Here is a 19,866-nt window from a genome sequence, read left to right as displayed (position 1 = left end):
ATTCCCACCCCAAAATTCTCCACACGCACACACTGAGGCTCTGGGCCAAGCCCCCATGTGCCTCCACAGCCTCTGAGCTGCTCCAGCCCCCATTTCCAAGGAAAATCCTGCATCTGAACAGCTCCTGGGGCAAGGATGTCCCCAAAGGGACAGCAAAGCAGCTGCATGGGGAATGCCAGGGATTGGGAAGCTCTGCCACAGGCTTTAAATGAAGATCCCAACCCCGCCGTGGAACTGTGGAGGCTCCTCCCCTCTTGCCCACGGGACGAGCATCTATTGAATTCAGATTTTTTTTTTTTTTTTTTGCCTCAAGGAGTCCAAAGCCAGCTGCCAAGAAGGGGATAAATAAGGAGGCGCCACACCCCAGTGTTACAAAACCTTGTATTAATCATCTCCCTTCACTTTCAATATAGAGCAGATATGAAATATAGCCATGGTTCCTAGTTACACGGGAGGAAATGAGTAATAAATACATGGGAGCAAGTGGAAATCACGAGGGTGTTTCACTGGGAACAACATTGGAAAACTGTACACTTGCAAAGACTGGCATCTCCAAACATTAGTAATTCTTTATATCTGGAAGCTTTTACATGTAACAAACATGCTATTGCCGTATATGACCAAAAAAACAACAAAAAAAGAAATTAAAATTTAAAAAATAGGCATTGCTCGGCAACATTAACTAGGCAAAAATAGTTCTTTTGTGCACTAACTTTGTACAGAAAAACCAGGACAAAAGGCATGCATGGACAAGGAGAGGCTGCCCGGGAACGGCATGCAACAGAAGAGAGGTCAAAGCTCTTTAAAGTCAGCTTACAATAGGCATAAATACATCAGGGTTATATATATTAATAAGGGAGGAAGTATTCTGTTTAACATTATTAACATTCCTGGTTTTTTTAATGTATTTTTCTTTTTTGTTTTTTTTTTCTTCCTATTCCTCCCAGAGGAATACACATTCACCTTTAAGTAAAGATAAAGGAATACAAAAAATAAAACTCACTTTGCAAACTCTGATGACTCGTATAAAATCAACTTTAGTGTTATTGTCGCTGTGTGCAAATTATAGACGTCTGCGGGAGCCACCCCCTTTCCACCAGGCACATTCCCAAAGCCAAACCCGACATGGAGAAAGGTGACAACAGAAATCACTTCCCTAAGTGCTGACCCAGCTTCCACCACAGTTTGGGATTTTTCCTGCTGGATGCCGCCACCCTAAACCCCTCGGGGGGGTTTTGCTGAGCTGAGCTCAACCCCAGCGCAGCCGAGCTCGGGGTGTCCCCAGGGATGGGGACACGGAAGGGACAGGGGATGGGGACACTGAAGGGACAGGGTTGTAGGGTTGTGTCCCTGGGGATGGGGACACTGAAGGGACAGTGTTGTGTCCCTAAGGATGGGGGACACTGAAGGGACAGGGGACGGGGACACTGAAGGGACAGGATTGTCCCCACTGAAGGGGACACGGGACAGGGGATGGAGACACTGAAGGGACAGGGTTGTATCCCCAGAGATGGGGACACTGAAGAGACAGGGTTGTGTCTCCAGGGATGGGGACACCCAAGGGACAGGGTTGTGTCTCCAGGGATGGGGACACTGAAGGGACAGGGTTGTGTCCCCACCCAAGGGACGGGGTTGTGTCCCTAAGGATGGGGACACTGAAGGGACAGGGTTGTGTCCCCACTGAAGGGACAGCGTTGTGTCCCTAAGGATGGGGACACTGAAGGGACAGGGTTGTGTCCCCACCCAAGGGACAGGGTTGTGTCCCCATCCAAGGGACAGGGTTGTGCCTCTGGGGATGGGGACACTGAAGGGACAGGGCTGTGTCCCCACTGAAGGGACAGGGTTGTGTCTCCAGGGATGGGGACACTGAAGGGACAGGGTTGTGTCCCCACTGAAGGGACAGGGTTGTATCTCCAGGGATGGGGACACTGAAGGGACAGGGCTGTGTCCCACTGAAGGGACAGGGTTGTATCCCCATCCAAGGGACGGGGTTGTGTCCCCACTGAAGGGACAGCGTTGTGTCCCTAAGGATGGGGACACTGAAGGGACAGGGTTGTGCCTCTGGGGATGGGGACACTGAAGGGACAGGGCTGTGTCTCCAGGGATGGGGACACTGAAGGGACAGGGTTGTGTCCCCACTGAAGGGACGGGGTTGTGTCCCTAAGGATGGGGACACTGAAGGGACAGGGTTGTGTCCCCACCCAAGGGACAGGGTTGTGTCCCCACCCAAGGGACAGGGTTGTGTCCCCACTGAAGGGACAGGGTTGTGTCCCTTCCGCCGGGCCCAAGGGCACTTGTGTGTGCTGGGCTGGCCGGGGGAACAGCACCAGGAGAGGGTCCCGGGGGCAGCACAGGGGGGGATTTGCCCAGCTGACCCCCAGGACCCCGTGTTGGTGACATCTCCAACAGGACAGGGAGGGGACAGCAGCGGGGGTACAAAAAGAAAGGCACTGCCGCTTTATTACTGAATATTTGACTTCACTCATGCAACTGTCGGAGGAGTTTCTGTTTTCTTTTCTTTTTTCTTTCTATAAATAACTTTTATTTCTTTTAGGATTCAAGCTTTTTTTTTTCCCCCTCCCTTTTAAGCTTCTTTCCCTGGAGCTCTGCCACCCGCACTTAGCACGGGCAGGCAGAGCCAGGCAGCACTTCCCCAACACAACTGAAGCCACTTTTTGTTGTTTTTACTCAAAAAAACAAAACAAGAAACAGCAAACACAACTAAGTCGTTATTAACCTCTAGACTGTCAATGGAAAATAAGCATTTTTTCTTTTTTTTTTTAACATCAAAAGGATAAAACAATTGAATTATTTGGTGGTTGTTAATAACAGACATTATCATGGTTCCCAGCCACAGCAAGTTAATAGGTAAAATATCCAAAATAATCTCTCTGAACAATCAGAAAACCTCCGTGTCCATAGTCAGCGAAGGAATAAATAGAATTTCAGCTCTGTAAATACACTGGAGTCTCCCTGAGGGAGGCTCCTGCCATGGTGGCTCTGCTCACACCTCACGAGCCGGGGCTGCTCGGGGGTGACCCAGGTCCCCAGCGCCCACCCTGCTTCGCCTTCACCTCCTCACTCCCCTTCCCAACCTCCCTGGCCTTCGGGTTTTCCCTTCTCCACCCTCCCCATCACCCCCCTCAACCTCCTGTCTGCCGGGAAGCAGGACACCAAGGAACAGCAAACATAAAACATTGCATTTGGCACTTGGGTTTTTGTATACATATATATATAATATATATAGATAGATATATTTCTTTTTTTTTTTTTAGAAAAACAACTTAAAAACGCTGCATGACAAAAGGGTTCACACGTCTCCCAGCCCTGCCCATGCTCTGGCTCCCCCTGAGCCCTGCTCCCTCTGATCCTGGCACACAATGCTGTCCATGTCCTCCTCACAGCCCATTTTGGAAATATTGCTGCCACCCATCAGCTCAATTAATTGATTTTATATTTGTTATTATTCCACTGGAGGACTCGGAGCAGCATTGGGACTGGGGGGAGCATCACTGCAGGTTAGAGCAGTGCTGGGTCAGATTTACCAATTTAACACCAAATTTAGCTTTTGTTATAAAAAGCAGCAGTGGGTGAGGGGCAGCCCAGCCCCTGCCAGCCCCACGGGTAATGCCAAGAAAACAAGGCAGTGAAGCTGCATTTTGGTGCCCTTTGTGACTTGGCTTTTATATAGGGGCTCTTCATCTCTAATCGGCCATGCTGGAAAAGCCCCTTACAGCTGGATTTGGGCAGGCCGGGCCAGATGTGTGGAGCCAGATGCAGGAACCTCTGCCAGTGTTCCCAAATTCACAGACTGCCCCAGGACCCTCCTCTGGGCGAGATGCCCCCGCTCCATCCCCATCCCAATCCAACTGGGGCGCAGGGAGAGGCGCCCCCTGACCCTCCACTGCCCTGAGCACAGCGCTGCCTCCACTCTGCAGATCTCTTGGCTGAACTGAAAGGAAATTTTGGGGTTATTTGATTAATTCTGTTCCAATCTGGGCTGGCCGGGTCAGCCCGCACCCGAAAGCGGCGAACCTCGAGAGAAGGGACAGCCGGCCCCAAAGCCCTGGCAGGACAGGGACCCTCCCCAAAGGGTTTTTGGTCACACACCCCCACGTGGTGCTCCGTGCTCCTTGGCATCCTGTCCAGGAGCAGGGTTTGCCCACGGTGAGCCCTCCACTGTCAGCACTCTCCTCCTCCTCCATGTCCAGCCCAACCTCCCCGTGCTGCTTCATCGCTGCCGCTCAGATTTTTAAATTTTTTTTTGCCATCGTTTTCCCCCCCCCCACCCTTAGCATGGATGTAATAAATGACAACACAAATTCCAAGTCTAATGATATGTTCACAAGGACAATCTACACATTCACAAAATTAAAACAGGAGAGAGATAGAGAGAGGAGAAAGGAGAGGAGAGAGGAGAAAGGATGCAAGCTATCGCTGAGGCTCCCTCAAGCCCCGACCTCGCCGCTGGACCCGCAGCAGTTGTTGTCCCGCCCAGCGTCCCCGTGGCGACGCCTTCTAGATCGTGGAGGTTCTGTCGACACCATCTGCAAGTGGGAAGGGACAATTAGGAGCAGCCCCAGTGAGCACTGGAACCCCCAAGCTGGGGATTTAAGGGATGGACCCCCCCAAAGCACCCCCAACCCACAGCCCCTACAGCGAGGCGGTGTTGGGGCCACCCTCAGCACCTCCCATCTCCCCAAGGGGTGCAGAAGGGTTTTGGGGTGTCAGTGCTCTGCTGGTCCCTCTGTGCCACCAACTGTCCCCACCCCACAGCAGCTTCCCCAGGTCGCTGTCCCAACACCAGTCCAGGCCTTCTGCCACAGCCCCACGAACACTTTCCCAGGAGCAGAGGGGGTTCCTGGGCAGCCTGGACTCGTCACAAGGCAGGTGACACTCTGGGACTCTCCTACAGCACGACAAGTTCATTGTGCCTGACCAGGAGTCAGGGGACAGGGACAGAGCTGGTCCCAGGGGCTGCCTTGCCCACGGTTCACCCAACCCTGCAACAGCTGCACCGCAGAGGATGCAGAATTTTCCTCCATCTGAGGATTGTGGAAGGACACAAAGGCCCCAGGCATCCTTTCTGTGTCCCCAGAGCCCCTGTTCCCAGCTCCCTGTGACAGCAGGGATGCATCCAGCCACAGCCCAACCCCGGGAACGAGGGGTCCATGACCCACCCCAAAAACTGATCCCAGTACCAGCAGCCCCCTGTGCCCACCCCCAGGGGCAGAAATCAGCACCCAACAGCACTTCCCACCCTCCAGCCCTGATCCCAGCCCGCATCCCCCATCCCAAACCCCATCCCCAGCATGGAGAGTGGCAGGAGGCAGCCCCAGAGTGGCTGTGGAACAGAGAATTCCCTGTCACCACCTGGGGCACCACAGCCACCTCCCTCCTCGACACTAAAAAACAAACTGTTTGTTACGCCTTTTTTTTTTTTTTTTTTTCTCCCCCGAAAGGTTTATTTTTTTAAGAGCTATTTATAGCACAACTGGTTTGGAGAGGCTCGGGGAATGCGACCTGGAAAAAAATAACTTGGAGGAACAGTACCCTGCAGAGGAACAAGACAGCTAAGCCTCGGCTGGGCACGCGCCGCAGAAACGCTTCGGGTGACAGAAGTGTCCTTGTGCTCCCAGCCAGGGATGCTGCCAGGGCCCTGCTGCTTCCCACAGTCCTTGTTCTCCCGCTCCTCTCCCCAGGAAGGGCTGCTGCATCTGCAGGGAGCCTGGTGGCACTCGTCCTCTGCGAGGGCTCCTGTCCTCAGCCACGGGTCACAGTCCAGGCAGGATTTCTGCAGCAGACCCGAGCTGCTCCCTGGGGACTCCGGGCGGCCGCGCTTGTCCCATCGCCGGGGCCATCCCTTGTGCCTGGGGCTCCATTGGACACCGGGAGCTTCTGGGGCTCTGTGCTGCACCGGGCTCTCCACTGCTCTGCTGCTGCTGCTGCCTCTCCATCTTCCCTGCTTGGTTTTGCCCCGCTCCTCCTCCCTCCCCGTGCCCGTTATCCGCTGGCGCCCCCGGCTGTGTGAGGCCTGCCAGCACCAGGGCACGGTGCCCGGCACAGCCCCCGGCACAGCCCCTGGCACAGCCCCTGGCACAGCCTGGCAGGGGTTCACCCTGGCCAGAGGAGGGAGCCGGTGGCAGGAGGGCACAACGCTCCAAAGCCGTGACCCATCCGAGTGCGCTGGCGGCAGGGGCTCCATCGAGAGCTAACGAGAGTAGCGAGCTAACACTAATTATCATTAGCAAGCTGAAGAGTGGCTAATTAGCACAGACTCCACTGGCGCTGGTGCGATCCCTGCGTTCGGCTTCGCCCCCTGCCCCGGCCGCCGCGCCGAGAGAAGCCACGGCTCCCACGGGAGCAGCCCCGGGAGCATCCCTGCGTCCAGCCCCTGCTGCTGTCACAGCCACAGCCTGTCCCAGCTTTTGGGGGGCACTGGGCAGGGGCTGGGGGGCTCAGCAGAGGAGGCGTGGACGTGCTGGAAGAGCCCCAGGAGGAGGGAATGCTCACCGCTGAGTGCGTGCTCCGTCATGCTCAGGCACAGGGACTCCAGCCTGTTGTTGATGTCAGGTTCAGTCACCGGCACCTGGAACTCTGCAGGGACAAAGGGAATAGGAGATCCTGGTCAGGGATCTGGCAGGGACCCTGCCTGCCTGCTCTGGTGGGAAAATCCATCAGAAAAATGCCCCAGGAGGGTCTGACAGGACTGCCAGAAAAATCATCTTCAGCAAGAGACACTCACAGAAGCAGTCATCACCCCCTGTTGTCCAGAAAGGGTGAATCTGAGGGGGTTCAGGTGCTGATAAGAGATGTAAGAGGCAGCTGGAGCAAGAGCAAACCCCACCCAGGGAGGGGCAGCCCTGGTCACCTCCTGGGGATGGATGCTGCCCATGCTTGGACATGGGATGGCAGCACAGACCAGCACAGCCACTCTCTGGCTTCTCTGGGACCAGCTTGGCCCCCACTCAGCCACCCACATCATCACTGCCACATGCCTGAGGGGGTGAGCACAAAAAAGGGACACACACATGAAGTCTGGAGCGTTCCAACACCCCTGTCCTCATCTAAACAGCAGCAAACTTTCCCCACCCTGCAGCAAAACCTGCAAATACAGCTTGTGCTACTGTGCTGGAAGGCATCTCCTGCTTTCCACTGGCTCACAGGAACACGGGACGAGATCCAGGAGGGTTGAGGTCCCCCCACAGCCTGGCAAACAGTGGTTTGTGAGCCCAGCATCACATCATTGCTTATTTTCCTTGCGACTTTATCCATGTCTTTGGCTCCCAGATCCTCCTACGCCCTCATCCACCGCAGGCTGACACGAAGAGAAACCCATTCATTCTCCTCCAGCACCTGAGAAATGTGCCCTTGTCCCAGTGTTTAATCAATACCTGGGAGCAGCTGCTGCTCCTGCTGAAGGGAACATTTGCTGCCCAAATGCTGCAGTTTAACACCACTGGCTGCCAGCCCAGAGCAGCAGGAGTGCAGGGATGAGGGAGAGCTCACTGGGGGATGGATTCCCTGTCCTGAGGTGTAAATGGTGATGGGGTGTTGGGAGGAAAAGGCTCAAAGCTAAGGAAGGGATACACAAAGAGGCTTCCTCAGGGCCAGGATGCTCCAGGTCCAGGGTCCAAGGTCAGAGGGATCCTCCCTGAATCAGAGGATGCTCCCATACACAGGAGCACTTTGGCAGTGCTGGGGAAGGAAGCACTGACACAGCAGCATTTCCCTTCACACGCACTGTGGAAGGAATTTCCCCTGAGTGCATGGAGGCAGTGCTTCCGCAGCGGGGCTGGGGCCATCCATCAGGAAAAAGTGATGGATCAGCCACCACCACCTTCCCTCCTGACAGCAGCCCCTCAGAAACGAGCAAGGCAAGGCACCAGCACTGTAACACAGAGTCAACGTGGCACATACAGGGTCAGAAATCCCTCCAGTGGGGTGTATGGTTATCCCAGGAATTCAGAGATACCCCAGTGGGAGTGCCATGTGCCCATGGGGAGACACACCAGCACAGCTCCTCTCATCTCACCTGGCTGTGGGTGAGTGGAAAAGCCCCCCTGGTGCCTACCTGGCTGCTGAAACATCAGCATGGTCTGCGGGGACGTGTGGACCGGCAGCGAGCGCGTCCTCTGCACCGAGCTGTGGCTGCGGCTGGGCATGCTGTTACTGCCCCCAGGGTTGGCAAACCACAGGTTCTGTGGGGAGCAAACACAGGCATGGGATGCAAAGCAAAGCCCTCCGTGCTGTGGGTTTACAGCCACTTTGGGCGTGTAGGATCACAGCATGCTTTGGGCTGGAAGGGACCTTACAGATAATCTCATTACAACCCCTTACCATGGGCAGGGACACCTTCCACTGTCCCAGGCTGCTCCCAGCCCTGTCCAGCCTGGCCTTGGGCACTGCCAGGGATCCAGGGGCAGCCACAGCTGCTCTGGGCACCCTGGGCTAGGGTCTCCCCACCCTCACAGGGAAGAATTCCTTCCCAGTATTGAATCAGAATCTCCCCTCTGCCAATTTAGAACCCTCCCCTTTCTCCTACCATTATCTGCTCTTGCCAAAATCCCCTCTCCCTGTTTTATAAGGCACTTTGAGGACTCAGCTTCTGTTGCTCCCACCTCCACATCCCACTGCACAGAGGGGAGCCCATCCCAAATGCCTGCAGACCGCTGGAAGAGTGGGGAAAAAACCTGGGGATGATCTGGACAAGTGAGAGAAGGAAAAACAAACGAAGCTCGTGGGACAGGGATGGAAGAGCCAGAAACGCCAGGAACGCCGACCAACCTGTCTGCCCTGCTTGAGGATGGCAGGGCTGGCAGCAGGGCTGCGCTGGGGGGTGCCCAGCAGCCCCGAGGGGCCCAGCAGCCCCAGCCGGGCCGTGGGGAGGTTGCGGGAGGGGATCTGGAACTGCCGGGGGTTCCTGCGGGCCAGCCCCGCCCCCGCGGAGCCGGCGCTCGGCAGCGAGTTGGACTGGCCAAAGCCTCGGCTGGGGAGAGACAGAGACAGAGAGACGGGGGTGACACACTGAGCCCTGACCCTGCCATCCCACAGGGTGACACACTGAGCCCTGACCATCCCAAACCACTGAGGGTGACACACTGAGCCCTGACCCTGCCGAACCAGCGGGGGTGACACACTGAGCCCTGACCCTGCCATCCCACTGAGGGTGACACACTGAGCCCTGACCATCCCAAACCACTGAGGCTGAGACACTGAGCCCTGACCCTGCCAAACCACCGGGGGTGACACACTGAGCCCTGACCCTGCCATCCCACTGAGGGTGACACACTGAGCCCTGACCATCCCAAACCACTGAGGGTGAGACACTGAGCCCTGACCCTGCCAAACCACCGGGGGTGACACACTGAGCCCTGACCCTGCCGAACCACCAGGGGTGACACACTGAGCCCTGACCCTGCCATCCCACCGGGGGTGACACACTGAGCCCTGACCCTGCCATCCCACAGGGGGTGACACACTGAGCCCTGACCCTGCCATCCCACAGGGGGTGACACACTGAGCCCTGACCCTGCCATCCCACAGGGGGTGACACACTGAGCCCTGACCATCCCAAACCACTGAGGGTGAGAAACTGAGCCCTGACCCTGCCATCCCACCGGGGGACACACTGAGCCCTGACCCTGCCATCCCACTGAGGGTGACACACTGAGCCCTGACCCTGCCATCCCACCAAGGGTGACACACTGAGCCCTGACCCTGCCATCCCACCGGGTGACACACTGAGCCCTGACCCTGCCATCCCACCAGGGGTGACACACTGAGCCCTGACCATCCCAAACCACCAGGGACACTGACCTCTCCAAGGGGGTCCTGATCCTCCCACCCTACCAAGGTGAGACACTGAGCCCCTCTGGGAGAGGGTTCTGACCCTCCCATCCCATCAGGTGTGGGACACTGAGCCCTCCAAGGGGGTTCTAACCCTCCCACCCCACTGAAGGTGAGACACTGAGCCCTGGCAGGGAGTCCTAATCCTCCCATCCCATCAGGGGTGAGACACTGAGCCCTTAGAGGGAATCCTGACCCTCCCACCCCACTGAGGGTGAGACACTGACCCCTCCAAGGGAATCCTGACCCTCCCACCCCACCGAGGTGGTCCCTGCACCCTGCACAGGCAGTGGGAAGGAGCACTCTGGGCGTGCAGCATCCTCTCTTCTTCCCTTCTGCAGTTCTCAGATCCACACTGCTTTCCTTTAAAGCTTATTTTACTCCTGCAAAATGGGTCTGCTCTTAAATACAATCTAAAATAACCCAGGTAATGCCCCAGGAACTTGATTTCTTGGAGAATTCTCATGAGTGGATTCCCCAGTGTCTAATTTAAGTTTAGCTTTTGCTGTTGCATTTGCTTTCTCCCCTTCTAGGAGGTTTGTTTTTACAAATATGGTCACCTCTGAGACTTCTCAAGTTCTGTAAAATTTAGGTTAGAATGACCTAATAAATCCAAGTTTTATTAAGAAGGGCTGAGCTAAAGGAGCTGAAATCTCATCCTGGAAGCTCCTGTACTCCCAGTTATCTCCAAAACACTTGTATTTTTGGGAATAAAAAACTGAAAAATGAAACAAAGTGGTGATGTTGTTAGAAGTGATTTAAAAATCTTTTTTCTTGGCACAAGCCTGTGATTTCTAGGATCACCTGAAATGCAGCATCACCTTGGAAGTGAGCAAAGATGGTGTTCCCAACACAGCCCTGCCTGGCTCTCTGACTGCACCTCTGGCTCTGCAGAGCATTCCAGTACTTTATTATTCTTTTGGTGAAATTTTTGTTCCTAAAACACGAACAGTTTGGGGCTTCAGCAGTTATGTCAAAGCTTAAATCCCCTCCTCACTGAGTTTGTGAACGATCAAAATTAAAAGGGAAATATAAATTAAATAGGAACTGAAATGAAAAATCCCGACAATGCGCGGGTTGGTTGTAAATGTTGCTAACCAGGAGCTGAAAAAGCTCAGGGAGCTGCAGCTGAGGAGGGGAGAGCTGCTGTGGAACTCCATGTAATCCTCCTGGAGGATATTATATTATATTATATTATATTATATTATATTATATTATATTATATTATATTATATTATATTATATTATATTATATTATATTATATTATATTATATTATATTATATTATATTATATTGTATTATATTATATTATATTATATTATATTGTATTGTATTATATTAATATGTAATTATATAATATATATTTCTTCCTGATATCCAACCTATCCCTTCCCTGCCATAGCTGGAGGCTGTGTCCTCTGGTTCTGTCAGAGACCGACCCCACCTGTCTGCAGCCTCCCTTCAGGAAGGTGTGGAGAGCAATGAGGGCACCTCTGAGCCTCCTCTTCTCCAGGATAAACAGCCCCAGCTCCTTCAAAGGGCTTGTATTCCAAGCCCCTCTCCAGCCTCGTTGCCTCCTCTGGATGTGCTCAAGGATCTCAACATCCTTCCCAAACTGAGGGGCCAGAACTGGACACAGCAATCAGGGTTTGGCCTCACCAGCACCCAGTACAGGGGCAGAATGACCTCCCTGTCCTGCTGGCCACACCATTCCTGATCCAGGCCAGGTTCCATTGGCTTTCTTGCCCACCAAGGCACACTGCTGGCTCATGGTCAAACTTGTGGCTCGTGTTCCCACGTACCTCCTCTGCTGCCGATAGCCCGACAGCTCCAGCAGGGATTTCCGAGGGAAAGACCGAAAGAGTTTCTGCACCTGCTGTTTCCATGACAGCAGCCTCTTCTTCTGGATCTCTGTAAACGCCTGCCCAAAAAAAAAAACCAAAAAAAAACAACAGAGAGAAAAAGAGGAAATGGATGAATATGCTTGTGGGCAAAGCCAGCAGGGATGTGCATGTGGGGGTGTGGGTAAAGGAAAGCAGCTGGAGATGGTGATAGGGTGAGTTGAGCCCCATCAGAAAGTCCAGGGGGAAACACTGGTCTTTCCTCAGGATTTACTCATCTCAGGTGGAGAAAATGCTCTGGCAGCATTCCCAGTGTCCCAGAGTGACAGCCCAGCTCTGCCTCAAGGCTGCCAACTCCTTTTGGCAGAGCGAGGCTCTGATGGTGGGTCCTGACGGGTGGTGACACTTGTCACCTGGATGTGGCTCTAGAAATGCTGCCAGGGTGAGCAAAGCTGGGGCTTGGAAAGCTGAGCTGCCCTGTGGCATCCTGCATACTATCCTCCTTCTCAGGGCTGGGCAGAGCTTGGCTGTGATCCTGGCTCTGGGGAGGTCACCCAGGGTGAGCCTGTCACCCACCCAGGCTCCCTGCAAAGGTCACCCTGGCAGTGGCAGTGACAGTGACTGAGCTGCTCCCAGAGCTCCAGGCAGGAGGCGTGGGTGACAGGGACACCCACGTGCCACCACTGCTAACTTTAGACACCCTAGGTCTCTGCTGGAGAGCAGCAGAAGTCTCCAGAGGACAATCTGGAGGCTAATTAGTGCCTGACTTGATTGCTCTGAGCCACTCAGGAGGAGATGCTCTCTCCTGGCGCTGATTACGCCGGAGCCAGCGCAGAGGGTGGTCCTGGGATGTGGGTGGCTCTGCTGGGAGAAGTGCAGGCACTTGAGGAAAAGTTCCATGTCCTCCTGGCTTTGCTCTCTGCTCCTCAGCTTCCACCACTTCTGTTCCCATACAGGCAGGTGATGGAAGCAGCTTCCTCCAGGTAGGAGACACTGCAGGACACCAGGGACACTGACCATCCCTCCCTGCCACCAGGCAGGAGCGTGCCAGAGCCCTGTGGCACAGCCTGGGCCATCCCAAGCCATCACCCAGCCAAGGCAGATCCTCTGGGAGCAGGAACAGATGGAAAATCCCTGTTGCAAAATCCCAAGAGCACGTGGTGCCAAACGGGAGGAGGCAACGCCGGGTCTGTCTGACGGGAACTGCCTGCGTGCTCATCCCAGCTCCTGCTTTCATCCAGCTGCTGATGGGACTGATTCTTGCTTTCATCCAGCTGCTGATGGGACTGTCACGAGCCAGATGAATTTCCCAGCTCCAGGCCTTGGCCATTAAAGCAGCGTGGGGGGAAGCAACATTTCCATGCACCACGTTGGAGCTACCGCCTGCTCCAAGGCTGCTCTGTCACAATTACTATTAATACCCCCCAAAAATATTTGTGTTAGAAACCCAAAGGTTTACATAAACAGACACTTTGGAAACAGTTTCCAAGTGATGAGAACAACAATTTTAGATGATGTGACACGACTCACCTCGTGGATTAGACATTTGTCTATGAGCTGTAAATAGGAACTTATATTCTCTTCATCGGGTCGGGAAACTAAAAGTTGCGTGCAGACTGAAAAAAAAAAAAAACAAGAGAAGGGAAATGGGGATGGGGACACCAGGATGGGGCCCAGGAGGGGTCCCACAACCACCTTGGACATCCTGTTTCCCTTGTAACCACAAGCAGGTTTTGCATCAGTGAGAAAAAATGCCCTTCCCCAATTCCTGCCGTGCCGTCCTATATTTAGGGCCAGATTTTGTTCTCTGTTATGATGGTGTAAATCCAGAGTAGCACCATTGGAGTCCCCAAAATTAGACCTAAGCAACTCAGGGGCACAGGATTAATCCCTATTCATAGGCAAGAGAGCTCCTTCTCCCACGGCCAAAATCTGCCCCCACTGCAGAGTGGTAAATTCCCACCTTCCCTGAAGAATTTTAACCTCTTTTGGAATGAATGCCATTGAAGGAAGTGGGAATGAGCTCATGAGTTTCTCCTGTTGTAAACCCCTGGGCAGGGATGCTTGGGGGTCCAGGAGGACACAACATCTTGGCAGGGCTTGTGCCACACTCTGACATTTGTCACAGAAATAAAATGGGGCCAGAGCCCCACATGTGGCTGTTTCTGCAGGGAACCAGCTGGGGACAGATTCTGCACCAGGTTCCTGTGTGGAAAAAAATCTCAGCTATTTTTTGGCAAAAAAAGTTTAGAAATACAGACAAGGCTGATATTTTTTGGTGGCACACCAATGAGGTTTTTCCTGTTCCCAGTCTCCTGCAGATGAGACCCCCCCTTTTTCGCTTCCCCAGGGAGATCTCCCTCCCTGCAGCCAGCACTGACACCTCAGGTGCCACCAGCAAGGTTAGGGCACATCCAAGCTCACACAGATTTGCTCCAAGAGCCCTGAATATTGCACAGGAGGTCACTCCCCACCTCAGCTTGCCCCTGTTACCTCCCAATGTGATATCCCTGATGCAAGGCTGCACATCCTGCACTTGACAGGGAATGGCAGCGGAGTATTCTGGATGTCCTGCATCCAAACTGGGGCATAAAAAGGGGCTTGGATCCACTGATTTGCACTCCAAATGGCTCATGTCCAGCCATGCACCACTGCTATCCTACTCCAAGCAGAGCAAGTCCAAGGCATGCTGCTCAAAACACCTCTGGATCAGTGGGATGACCCCAGGGCTCTGGATGGGAAGAGAGAGGAGATCTTCCACTCCTGACCTCAGGAAAAGCTGTGATTTCTGCCTCTGACCTGGGGCAGGGAGAGGCTGCAAGAGGATGCTCCACCTTGGACCTGGAGTTTGGAATGCATGCCATCCACCTTGGACCTCAGGCAGGCAGCTTGGGCCATTGCTGCCCCTGCCCAAAATCCCAGCCCGCCTGCCCTATCTTACCTCTAACCCAGCATGACAGGACCTCAAAAAACCATCACCCCTCAGACTGGCACCTGCAGGAGCTCAGGGAAAGGTGGGAAGGGGAAAACTCAGGGAAACTCCTTCCTGGTGATGAGACTGGGACCTGCAGGAGCTCAGGGAAAGGCAGGGAGGGAAAAGCTCAGGGAAACTCCTTCCTAGTGATGAGACTGGGACCTGCAGGAGCTCAGGGAAAGATGGGAAGGGAAAAGCTCAGGGAAACTCCTTCCTACTGATGAGACTGGGACTTGCAGCTCAGGGAAAGGCAGGGAGGGAAAAGCTCAGGGAAACTCCTTCCTAGTGATGAGACTGGGGCCTGCAGGAACTCAGGGAAAGGTGAGGAGGGAAAAAGCTCATCCTCTCCAGTGATGAGACTGGGACCTGCAAGAGCTCAGGGAAAGGCGGGGAGGGAAAACCCCAGGGAAGCTCCTCCCTGGCGACGAGTCCGAGGAGAAAAGGCAGCTGCTCACCTTTGCCCATCACTCGTGTGAACTGCCCGGGCAGGTCGCCCTCGGGCAAAGGGGCCCCTCCCGACTCGCCCTCGCAGCCCGGCAGATGGTGCTGCTGCATGCCGGCCGCCGCCGGGTCCTTGCACTCCGAGCCCTGGCCGTCCCTGTCCGAGCCCAGCAGCGAGGGCGGGTGCCCGTGGTGCGAGTCCAGCTCCCGGCCGTGCTCCTCCGTGCTGGAGCTCTGCGAGGAGTAGGCTTTGATGGGGGTGAGGATCATTTGGTGCAGCTCCTGCAGCGGCACGCGCAAGTTGCCGCCCTCCAGGATGTCCTGTGGGTGGAAGGGAGAGGGGAGCTTTGGCTTTGCAGGGATAACAGCAGCCCTCCCGTGGCCCCCTGAGAATTCCCAGCTTTGCTCCTGTCTACTCCACAGCCAACAGCCACGTTTTGTAGGGGCCTGAGTAAATACATGTGTAGGGGCCTGAGTAAATATATGTATTGTAAATATATGTATGGCAGTGAAAGATCTCTGTATTGTATTAGTGACCCTGCCCTGATTCTAGTTATTGTAAATGGGCTGCAGCTGTGATGTCCTTGATTGGGAAGCAGCTGTAGCCCATGGAGGTAACTGAGATAAAAGGGGGTGGGGTGGTCAGGGAGAGCCTGGGAGAGGAGCCCTGACGGAGAAGCAACAACACCACTGCTGTGAAGATCTGCCGTGAGAAAACCACCCAGAAGGTATGAGACTCTGGAAATATAATTATACAACAATATGAAGACAACATCTGGTGACCCCGACGTGATAAAGAACATGCAGCCAAGAAAAGAAGGTATGAGGCTCTAGAAATATAGTTATACCACAATATGAATACAACAACATTTCATTCATCAAGTCTTTTCTTTTATCAGGGGAATGCTGCAGTGTCTGATTATCCATGTATGTGTGCTCAGACCCGAACCCTCAGAGATAAATGTGCCCCCATCAACCACTGGGACCCAAACCCAACATCAATGTTTCCACATTTCCACCAGGGAAATGCCGAGTCCATGGAAGTGACTGAGCCCGGGAGATTTTGATGCCCAGAGCAGCAAAAATATATTTTAAAAGATCAAGTATTTTGCGTATTTTAAAAATATATCACATCACTGAGAGCTGAGCTGATAGTAAAAGGAGGCTTTGGCTTTTCCTAAGGAAAAAGAGCCCTTGGAGATCAGTCCCATTGTGCCAGTGAGCCCTGGAAGGAATCAGATGTGGTTCTGACAAAGCAGATGGCAAAAATATATTTGTTGGTTCCCCAGGAATCCTACAATCCCAACATTTCAGCTCTATTTCAATGGAATTACATTGACATGGGCTCGTTTCCTGCTTCCAGCACCACCTGCAAGCCTAGCTCCCATTAACAGCTGTGTCCCTAAACCTGCCATGGCATCCTCATGCTCTGGGATCACCCCAGAGCCCAGGACGGTGCTGGGATGCAGGAGTCTGTCCTGTGGCAGCTGTGGGGACATCCCTGTCCACTCTGGGATGGGCTGGGCAGTGGATGCAGAGAGCACAAGGAGGGTTTCAAGGGCAGCAGGTGATTTGTGGTCAGACACAGAAGAGAACTGAAACTCCCACAGAAAAACCATTCAGAGATCCTGGGACAGATCCACCATTCTCCATTCAGAGAATCTGGGTGCACCCCAGCTTTGCTCCTGGTGTGGATCAAGAACTCCACTTCTATGGTCAGATCCTTGTCCCACTGATGGGAAATAACTGCATTTTGTTTTTAATGTGGCCTGGAGCAGAAGAGCTCCCTGCAGGCTCCTGCACAGTCTGGCTCATGGGACACTGCTTGGAAAGAGGCAGCTTTTGCAGTGAATCCTGATGTGCTGAATGAAGGAAGGGACACTAAGTGGGCACATGGGATGTCTGCAAGCCCTGAAACAGTTGTTGACTCCAATTCCTGCTGCATTCCCAGCTCACTCTTGGACGTCTCAGCTCCATTTCCCACAAAGATCTGGTGTCAGTCTGCTGGGCACTATTTTTCTGGGAGAAAATCCTGCCCTGTTAACTAATAGAGGGGTGGAGCAGCTCTTTCCAAGAAAGCAGCAGTATTTAGCAGCCAGACACTGCCCAAAAACATCAAGTCCCACACATGCTCTTGTTTAGCAAAAACTGGATGGGAAGCCTGATGGAAAAGCAGAGATGTCTCCTCCCAGGGAAAGCAGCTCACAGGCAGCTCTGAGCCCCAGCAGAGCAGGACAGGGTCACAGTGCCACAGCCCAAACCCACCCCAGAGGGCTCCAAACCAGCCCCTGCCACTTCCCTCCTGTATTTCACAGCGTGCCTGGGCTCCAGCTCCTGCACAGCACCACTCAATCAACACCAGATTCCCAAATCCCAGTGGAGGAGTGGAGGGAGAGGCTGTGCAATAGCCTGGAAAACACAGGGCTGCAGCCAGCTCCATCCAGCTCTTGGATTTAATAGTTATTATTAATAACGGAGGTAAATATGGCTTTATTAGCTCCTGCCATACTCTGAGCACAAGCCCATATTATAAATAAATAGTGAAGCAGTGAGCTAAGGAAAACACCAATAAATAGCAACACACCACAGAAGTATTTAAAAGCCCCTAGTGGGAGGCTCTGCAAGTTGCTGTCTGAAGATGGTGCAATTAAGTATAATATAATACAGGGATAATAAATAGGGAGAGCTTGGGTGAGCTGCTCCCAGCCAGGCTGTGGTGCTGCTACTTCCCCAAAAGCCCTTCCTGCAGGGTTTAAGCTTTTGTTGATGTGATAAAGAAGTTTCTATTTATTCTCCTTGGAAATTCAAGCTGTTGTTCAGGCATTGATGTGGGTGTTTGGTGTTTTACCCCAGGACAGGGTGGCCATATGATGTTCCAGGAATGATCAAATCTTTCTGAGCACCCTGGAGCTGGCCAGGGCTACAGGGTACATCCAGGTCAGCTGTGGGAGATGCATTAGGATCCATTCTGCAAAACACAGCTTTGAGCAGTGTGGGCTAGTGGAAGGTGTCTCCCTACCATGGCAGAGGGTTGGGACTTTAGAGTCCCTGCCAGCCCAAACCTGTCACAGACATCTTTTATGGAAAATCCTTTCCTTAGGATTTTTCCTCCTGAGAAGCTGAGAGGCCTCAGGAACAAAATGTGAACAATGATTATCTGCTGCTGTGGAATGCAACAGGTGCATCTGGGATTGGTCTCATGTGGTTGTTTCTAATTAATGGCCAATCACAGTCAGCTGGCTCGGACAGAGAGTCCGAGCCACAAATCTTTGTTATCATTCTTTCTTTTCTATTCTTAGCCAGCCTTCTGATGAAATCCTTTCTTCTATTCTTTTAGTATGGTTTTAATACAATATATATCATAAAATAATAAACCAAGCCTTCTGAAACATGGAGTCAGATCCTCATCTCTTCCCTGATCCTCAGACCCCTGCAAACACCGGCACACAAACCATTCTGGAACTCTGTGAAACAAATTGCATCAGATCCCCACAATATGCGTGAGCAAAGAGTACTTCACTACAGAATTAATTCCTGCTTCTTGAAAACACAAGAAATACAAAGATGGTTGTGATTACTTACCCCTTCTAGAGATTTGAGCAGGTTTTGTCTCTCTTTTAGCTTTTGGATGCTGATGACAATTTTGTGTCTTGCGCCTTTGGTAACGTTCTGCAAAACCAGGATAAAATTTGATATTAACACTTCCACAGGGCAGCTGGCCCAACCCAAACCCTTCCTCTCCTATACAGAAAGGGCTGCTAGAAATTAATTACATTTTTGAGTGCAGAGATTTGTGGGGGACATAGAAAACCACCCAGAGACTTGCTGAGGATGGAGATTTCCAGCTGGTCTGTCCCTCCCTGGTGCACCTCACACATGGAGAGCAATGGTGCTCCCATTCCTCTTTACCCCAAGGATAACGCAGAGGTGAACCTGAGAGCAGTGGGGGTTGGAAGCAGATAATCTTTAAGGCCACTTCCAACCCCAACCAGCAATATTCTATGATTCTATGACATTTTCAAAGGCAGGCAGCCATCAAAGCCCCACTGCCTTTAAGGGAGTTGGCTACCACAGGTTGCACCCCTGAAACTCCTGAACTTAATCCCAGCTGGGAAAAAAAAACAACCCAAACACAGCTCCCAGTGATGGGACTTCCATGCTGGGACTCCAGCAAGAACACAGGGACAAGGTTTATTTCAGGTACAACGCGAGATTTTTTCACTTCCCAAGACCCAATTTCCCCTTTTCTTCCAACCATGGGAAGTCACACGAAGGGGCTTTGGAAGCTGTCACGCCCCAGGTGAGGTGGGACATACTTGTGCCTCGAGCTGGCACTCGGTGAGGGCCATCATCTCCTCGTAGGTCATCTGGGAGAAGAGGGCGGCGTACTTGTGCAGCCTGAGGCTCTTCAGCCAGGCCGGGACATCTGCAGCACAACGGAACAACAGGAGAGCTCCAATGAATTCATGGAACGGCACAATCATGAGCAACAGCACCAGCACCAACATGAGGGGCATCCCAAGGGACACCTCACTGAGCCTCATGGATCTTTGGGAGGATACAGGGGGTGGATGGGACAAGGAACCAGCCTCTGGATGAGGAAAGGAACAACAACAACCCAACGTCCTCACAAGTTGTGTTTCTGTGGGACAGCCACTGGGAACTGGCCCATGGGGAACTGCACACCAAGCTCCTCACTGCTCTTCTCCCAGGAACATGGGAAGTGCTGCAGCTCGTGCAGTGGTTGAGCTCAGGACAAG

The 19,866-nt window shown here is 53.1% G+C and overlaps 2 protein-coding genes across 6 annotated transcripts in view; both read right to left on the bottom strand.

Moving 5' to 3' along the window:
- Positions 1 to 367: 367 nt before the first annotated feature.
- On the bottom strand, positions 368 to 4,235 carry LOC134419717 (tetra-peptide repeat homeobox protein 1-like). The gene is made up of 3 exons (XM_063159354.1): positions 4,167 to 4,235; positions 1,595 to 2,160; positions 368 to 1,557 (listed from the first exon to the last, which is right to left on the bottom strand). The coding sequence occupies exons 1-3, from the start codon at positions 4,233 to 4,235 to the stop codon at positions 1,149 to 1,151; spliced, it is 1,044 nt and encodes a 347-aa protein (XP_063015424.1). The 3' UTR covers positions 368 to 1,148.
- Positions 3,257 to 19,866, bottom strand: part of SAMD4A (sterile alpha motif domain containing 4A) — a 102,523-nt gene continuing 85,913 nt past the window's right edge. For 3 of the 5 annotated variants that reach the window (XR_010028221.1, XR_010028222.1, XR_010028223.1), the window contains 9 exons: positions 19,423 to 19,532; positions 18,689 to 18,775; positions 15,121 to 15,427; positions 13,222 to 13,307; positions 11,653 to 11,771; positions 8,788 to 8,989; positions 8,075 to 8,201; positions 5,554 to 6,597; positions 3,257 to 4,547 (listed from right to left, as the gene is read on the bottom strand). Coding sequence is in view for 2 of the 5 variants with exons in the window: in XM_063159654.1 (XP_063015724.1) it covers positions 4,519 to 4,547; positions 6,514 to 6,597; positions 8,075 to 8,201; positions 8,788 to 8,989; positions 11,653 to 11,771; positions 13,222 to 13,307; positions 15,121 to 15,427; positions 18,689 to 18,775; positions 19,423 to 19,532 (1,151 nt within the window). In the remaining 3 variants the exon portion in view is untranslated. The remainder of the gene's footprint in view (positions 4,548 to 5,553; positions 6,598 to 8,074; positions 8,202 to 8,787; positions 8,990 to 11,652; positions 11,772 to 13,221; positions 13,308 to 15,120; positions 15,428 to 18,688; positions 18,776 to 19,422; positions 19,533 to 19,866) is intronic. The other 2 variants (XM_063159654.1, XM_063159655.1) reach the window with 1 other exon arrangement.

Source organism: Melospiza melodia, chromosome 6, assembly GCF_035770615.1.
Source record: "Melospiza melodia melodia isolate bMelMel2 chromosome 6, bMelMel2.pri, whole genome shotgun sequence".
NCBI classification, from domain to species: Eukaryota; Metazoa; Chordata; class Aves; order Passeriformes; family Passerellidae; genus Melospiza; species Melospiza melodia.
Note: the sequence above shows the minus strand (reverse complement) of the source record. Positions and strands in the feature narration are given on the sequence as shown.

What these genes read in the sequence shown, in the direction of transcription:
- LOC134419717 (XM_063159354.1), bottom strand. Translation starts at nt 4,235, where the DNA reads ATGAAGCAGCACGGGGAGGTTGGGCTGGACATGGAGGAGGAGGAGAGT. An exon ending in CTGACAGTGGAGGGCTCACC is followed by an intron (nt 2,161 to 4,166) that starts GTGGGCAAACCC and finishes CCCCATCCTTAG; the next exon opens with GGACACAACCCCGTCCCTTC. An exon ending in GACACAACCCTGTCCCTTCA is followed by an intron (nt 1,558 to 1,594) that starts GTGTCCCCATCC and finishes CCTGTCCCTTGG; the next exon opens with GTGTCCCCATCCCTGGAGAC.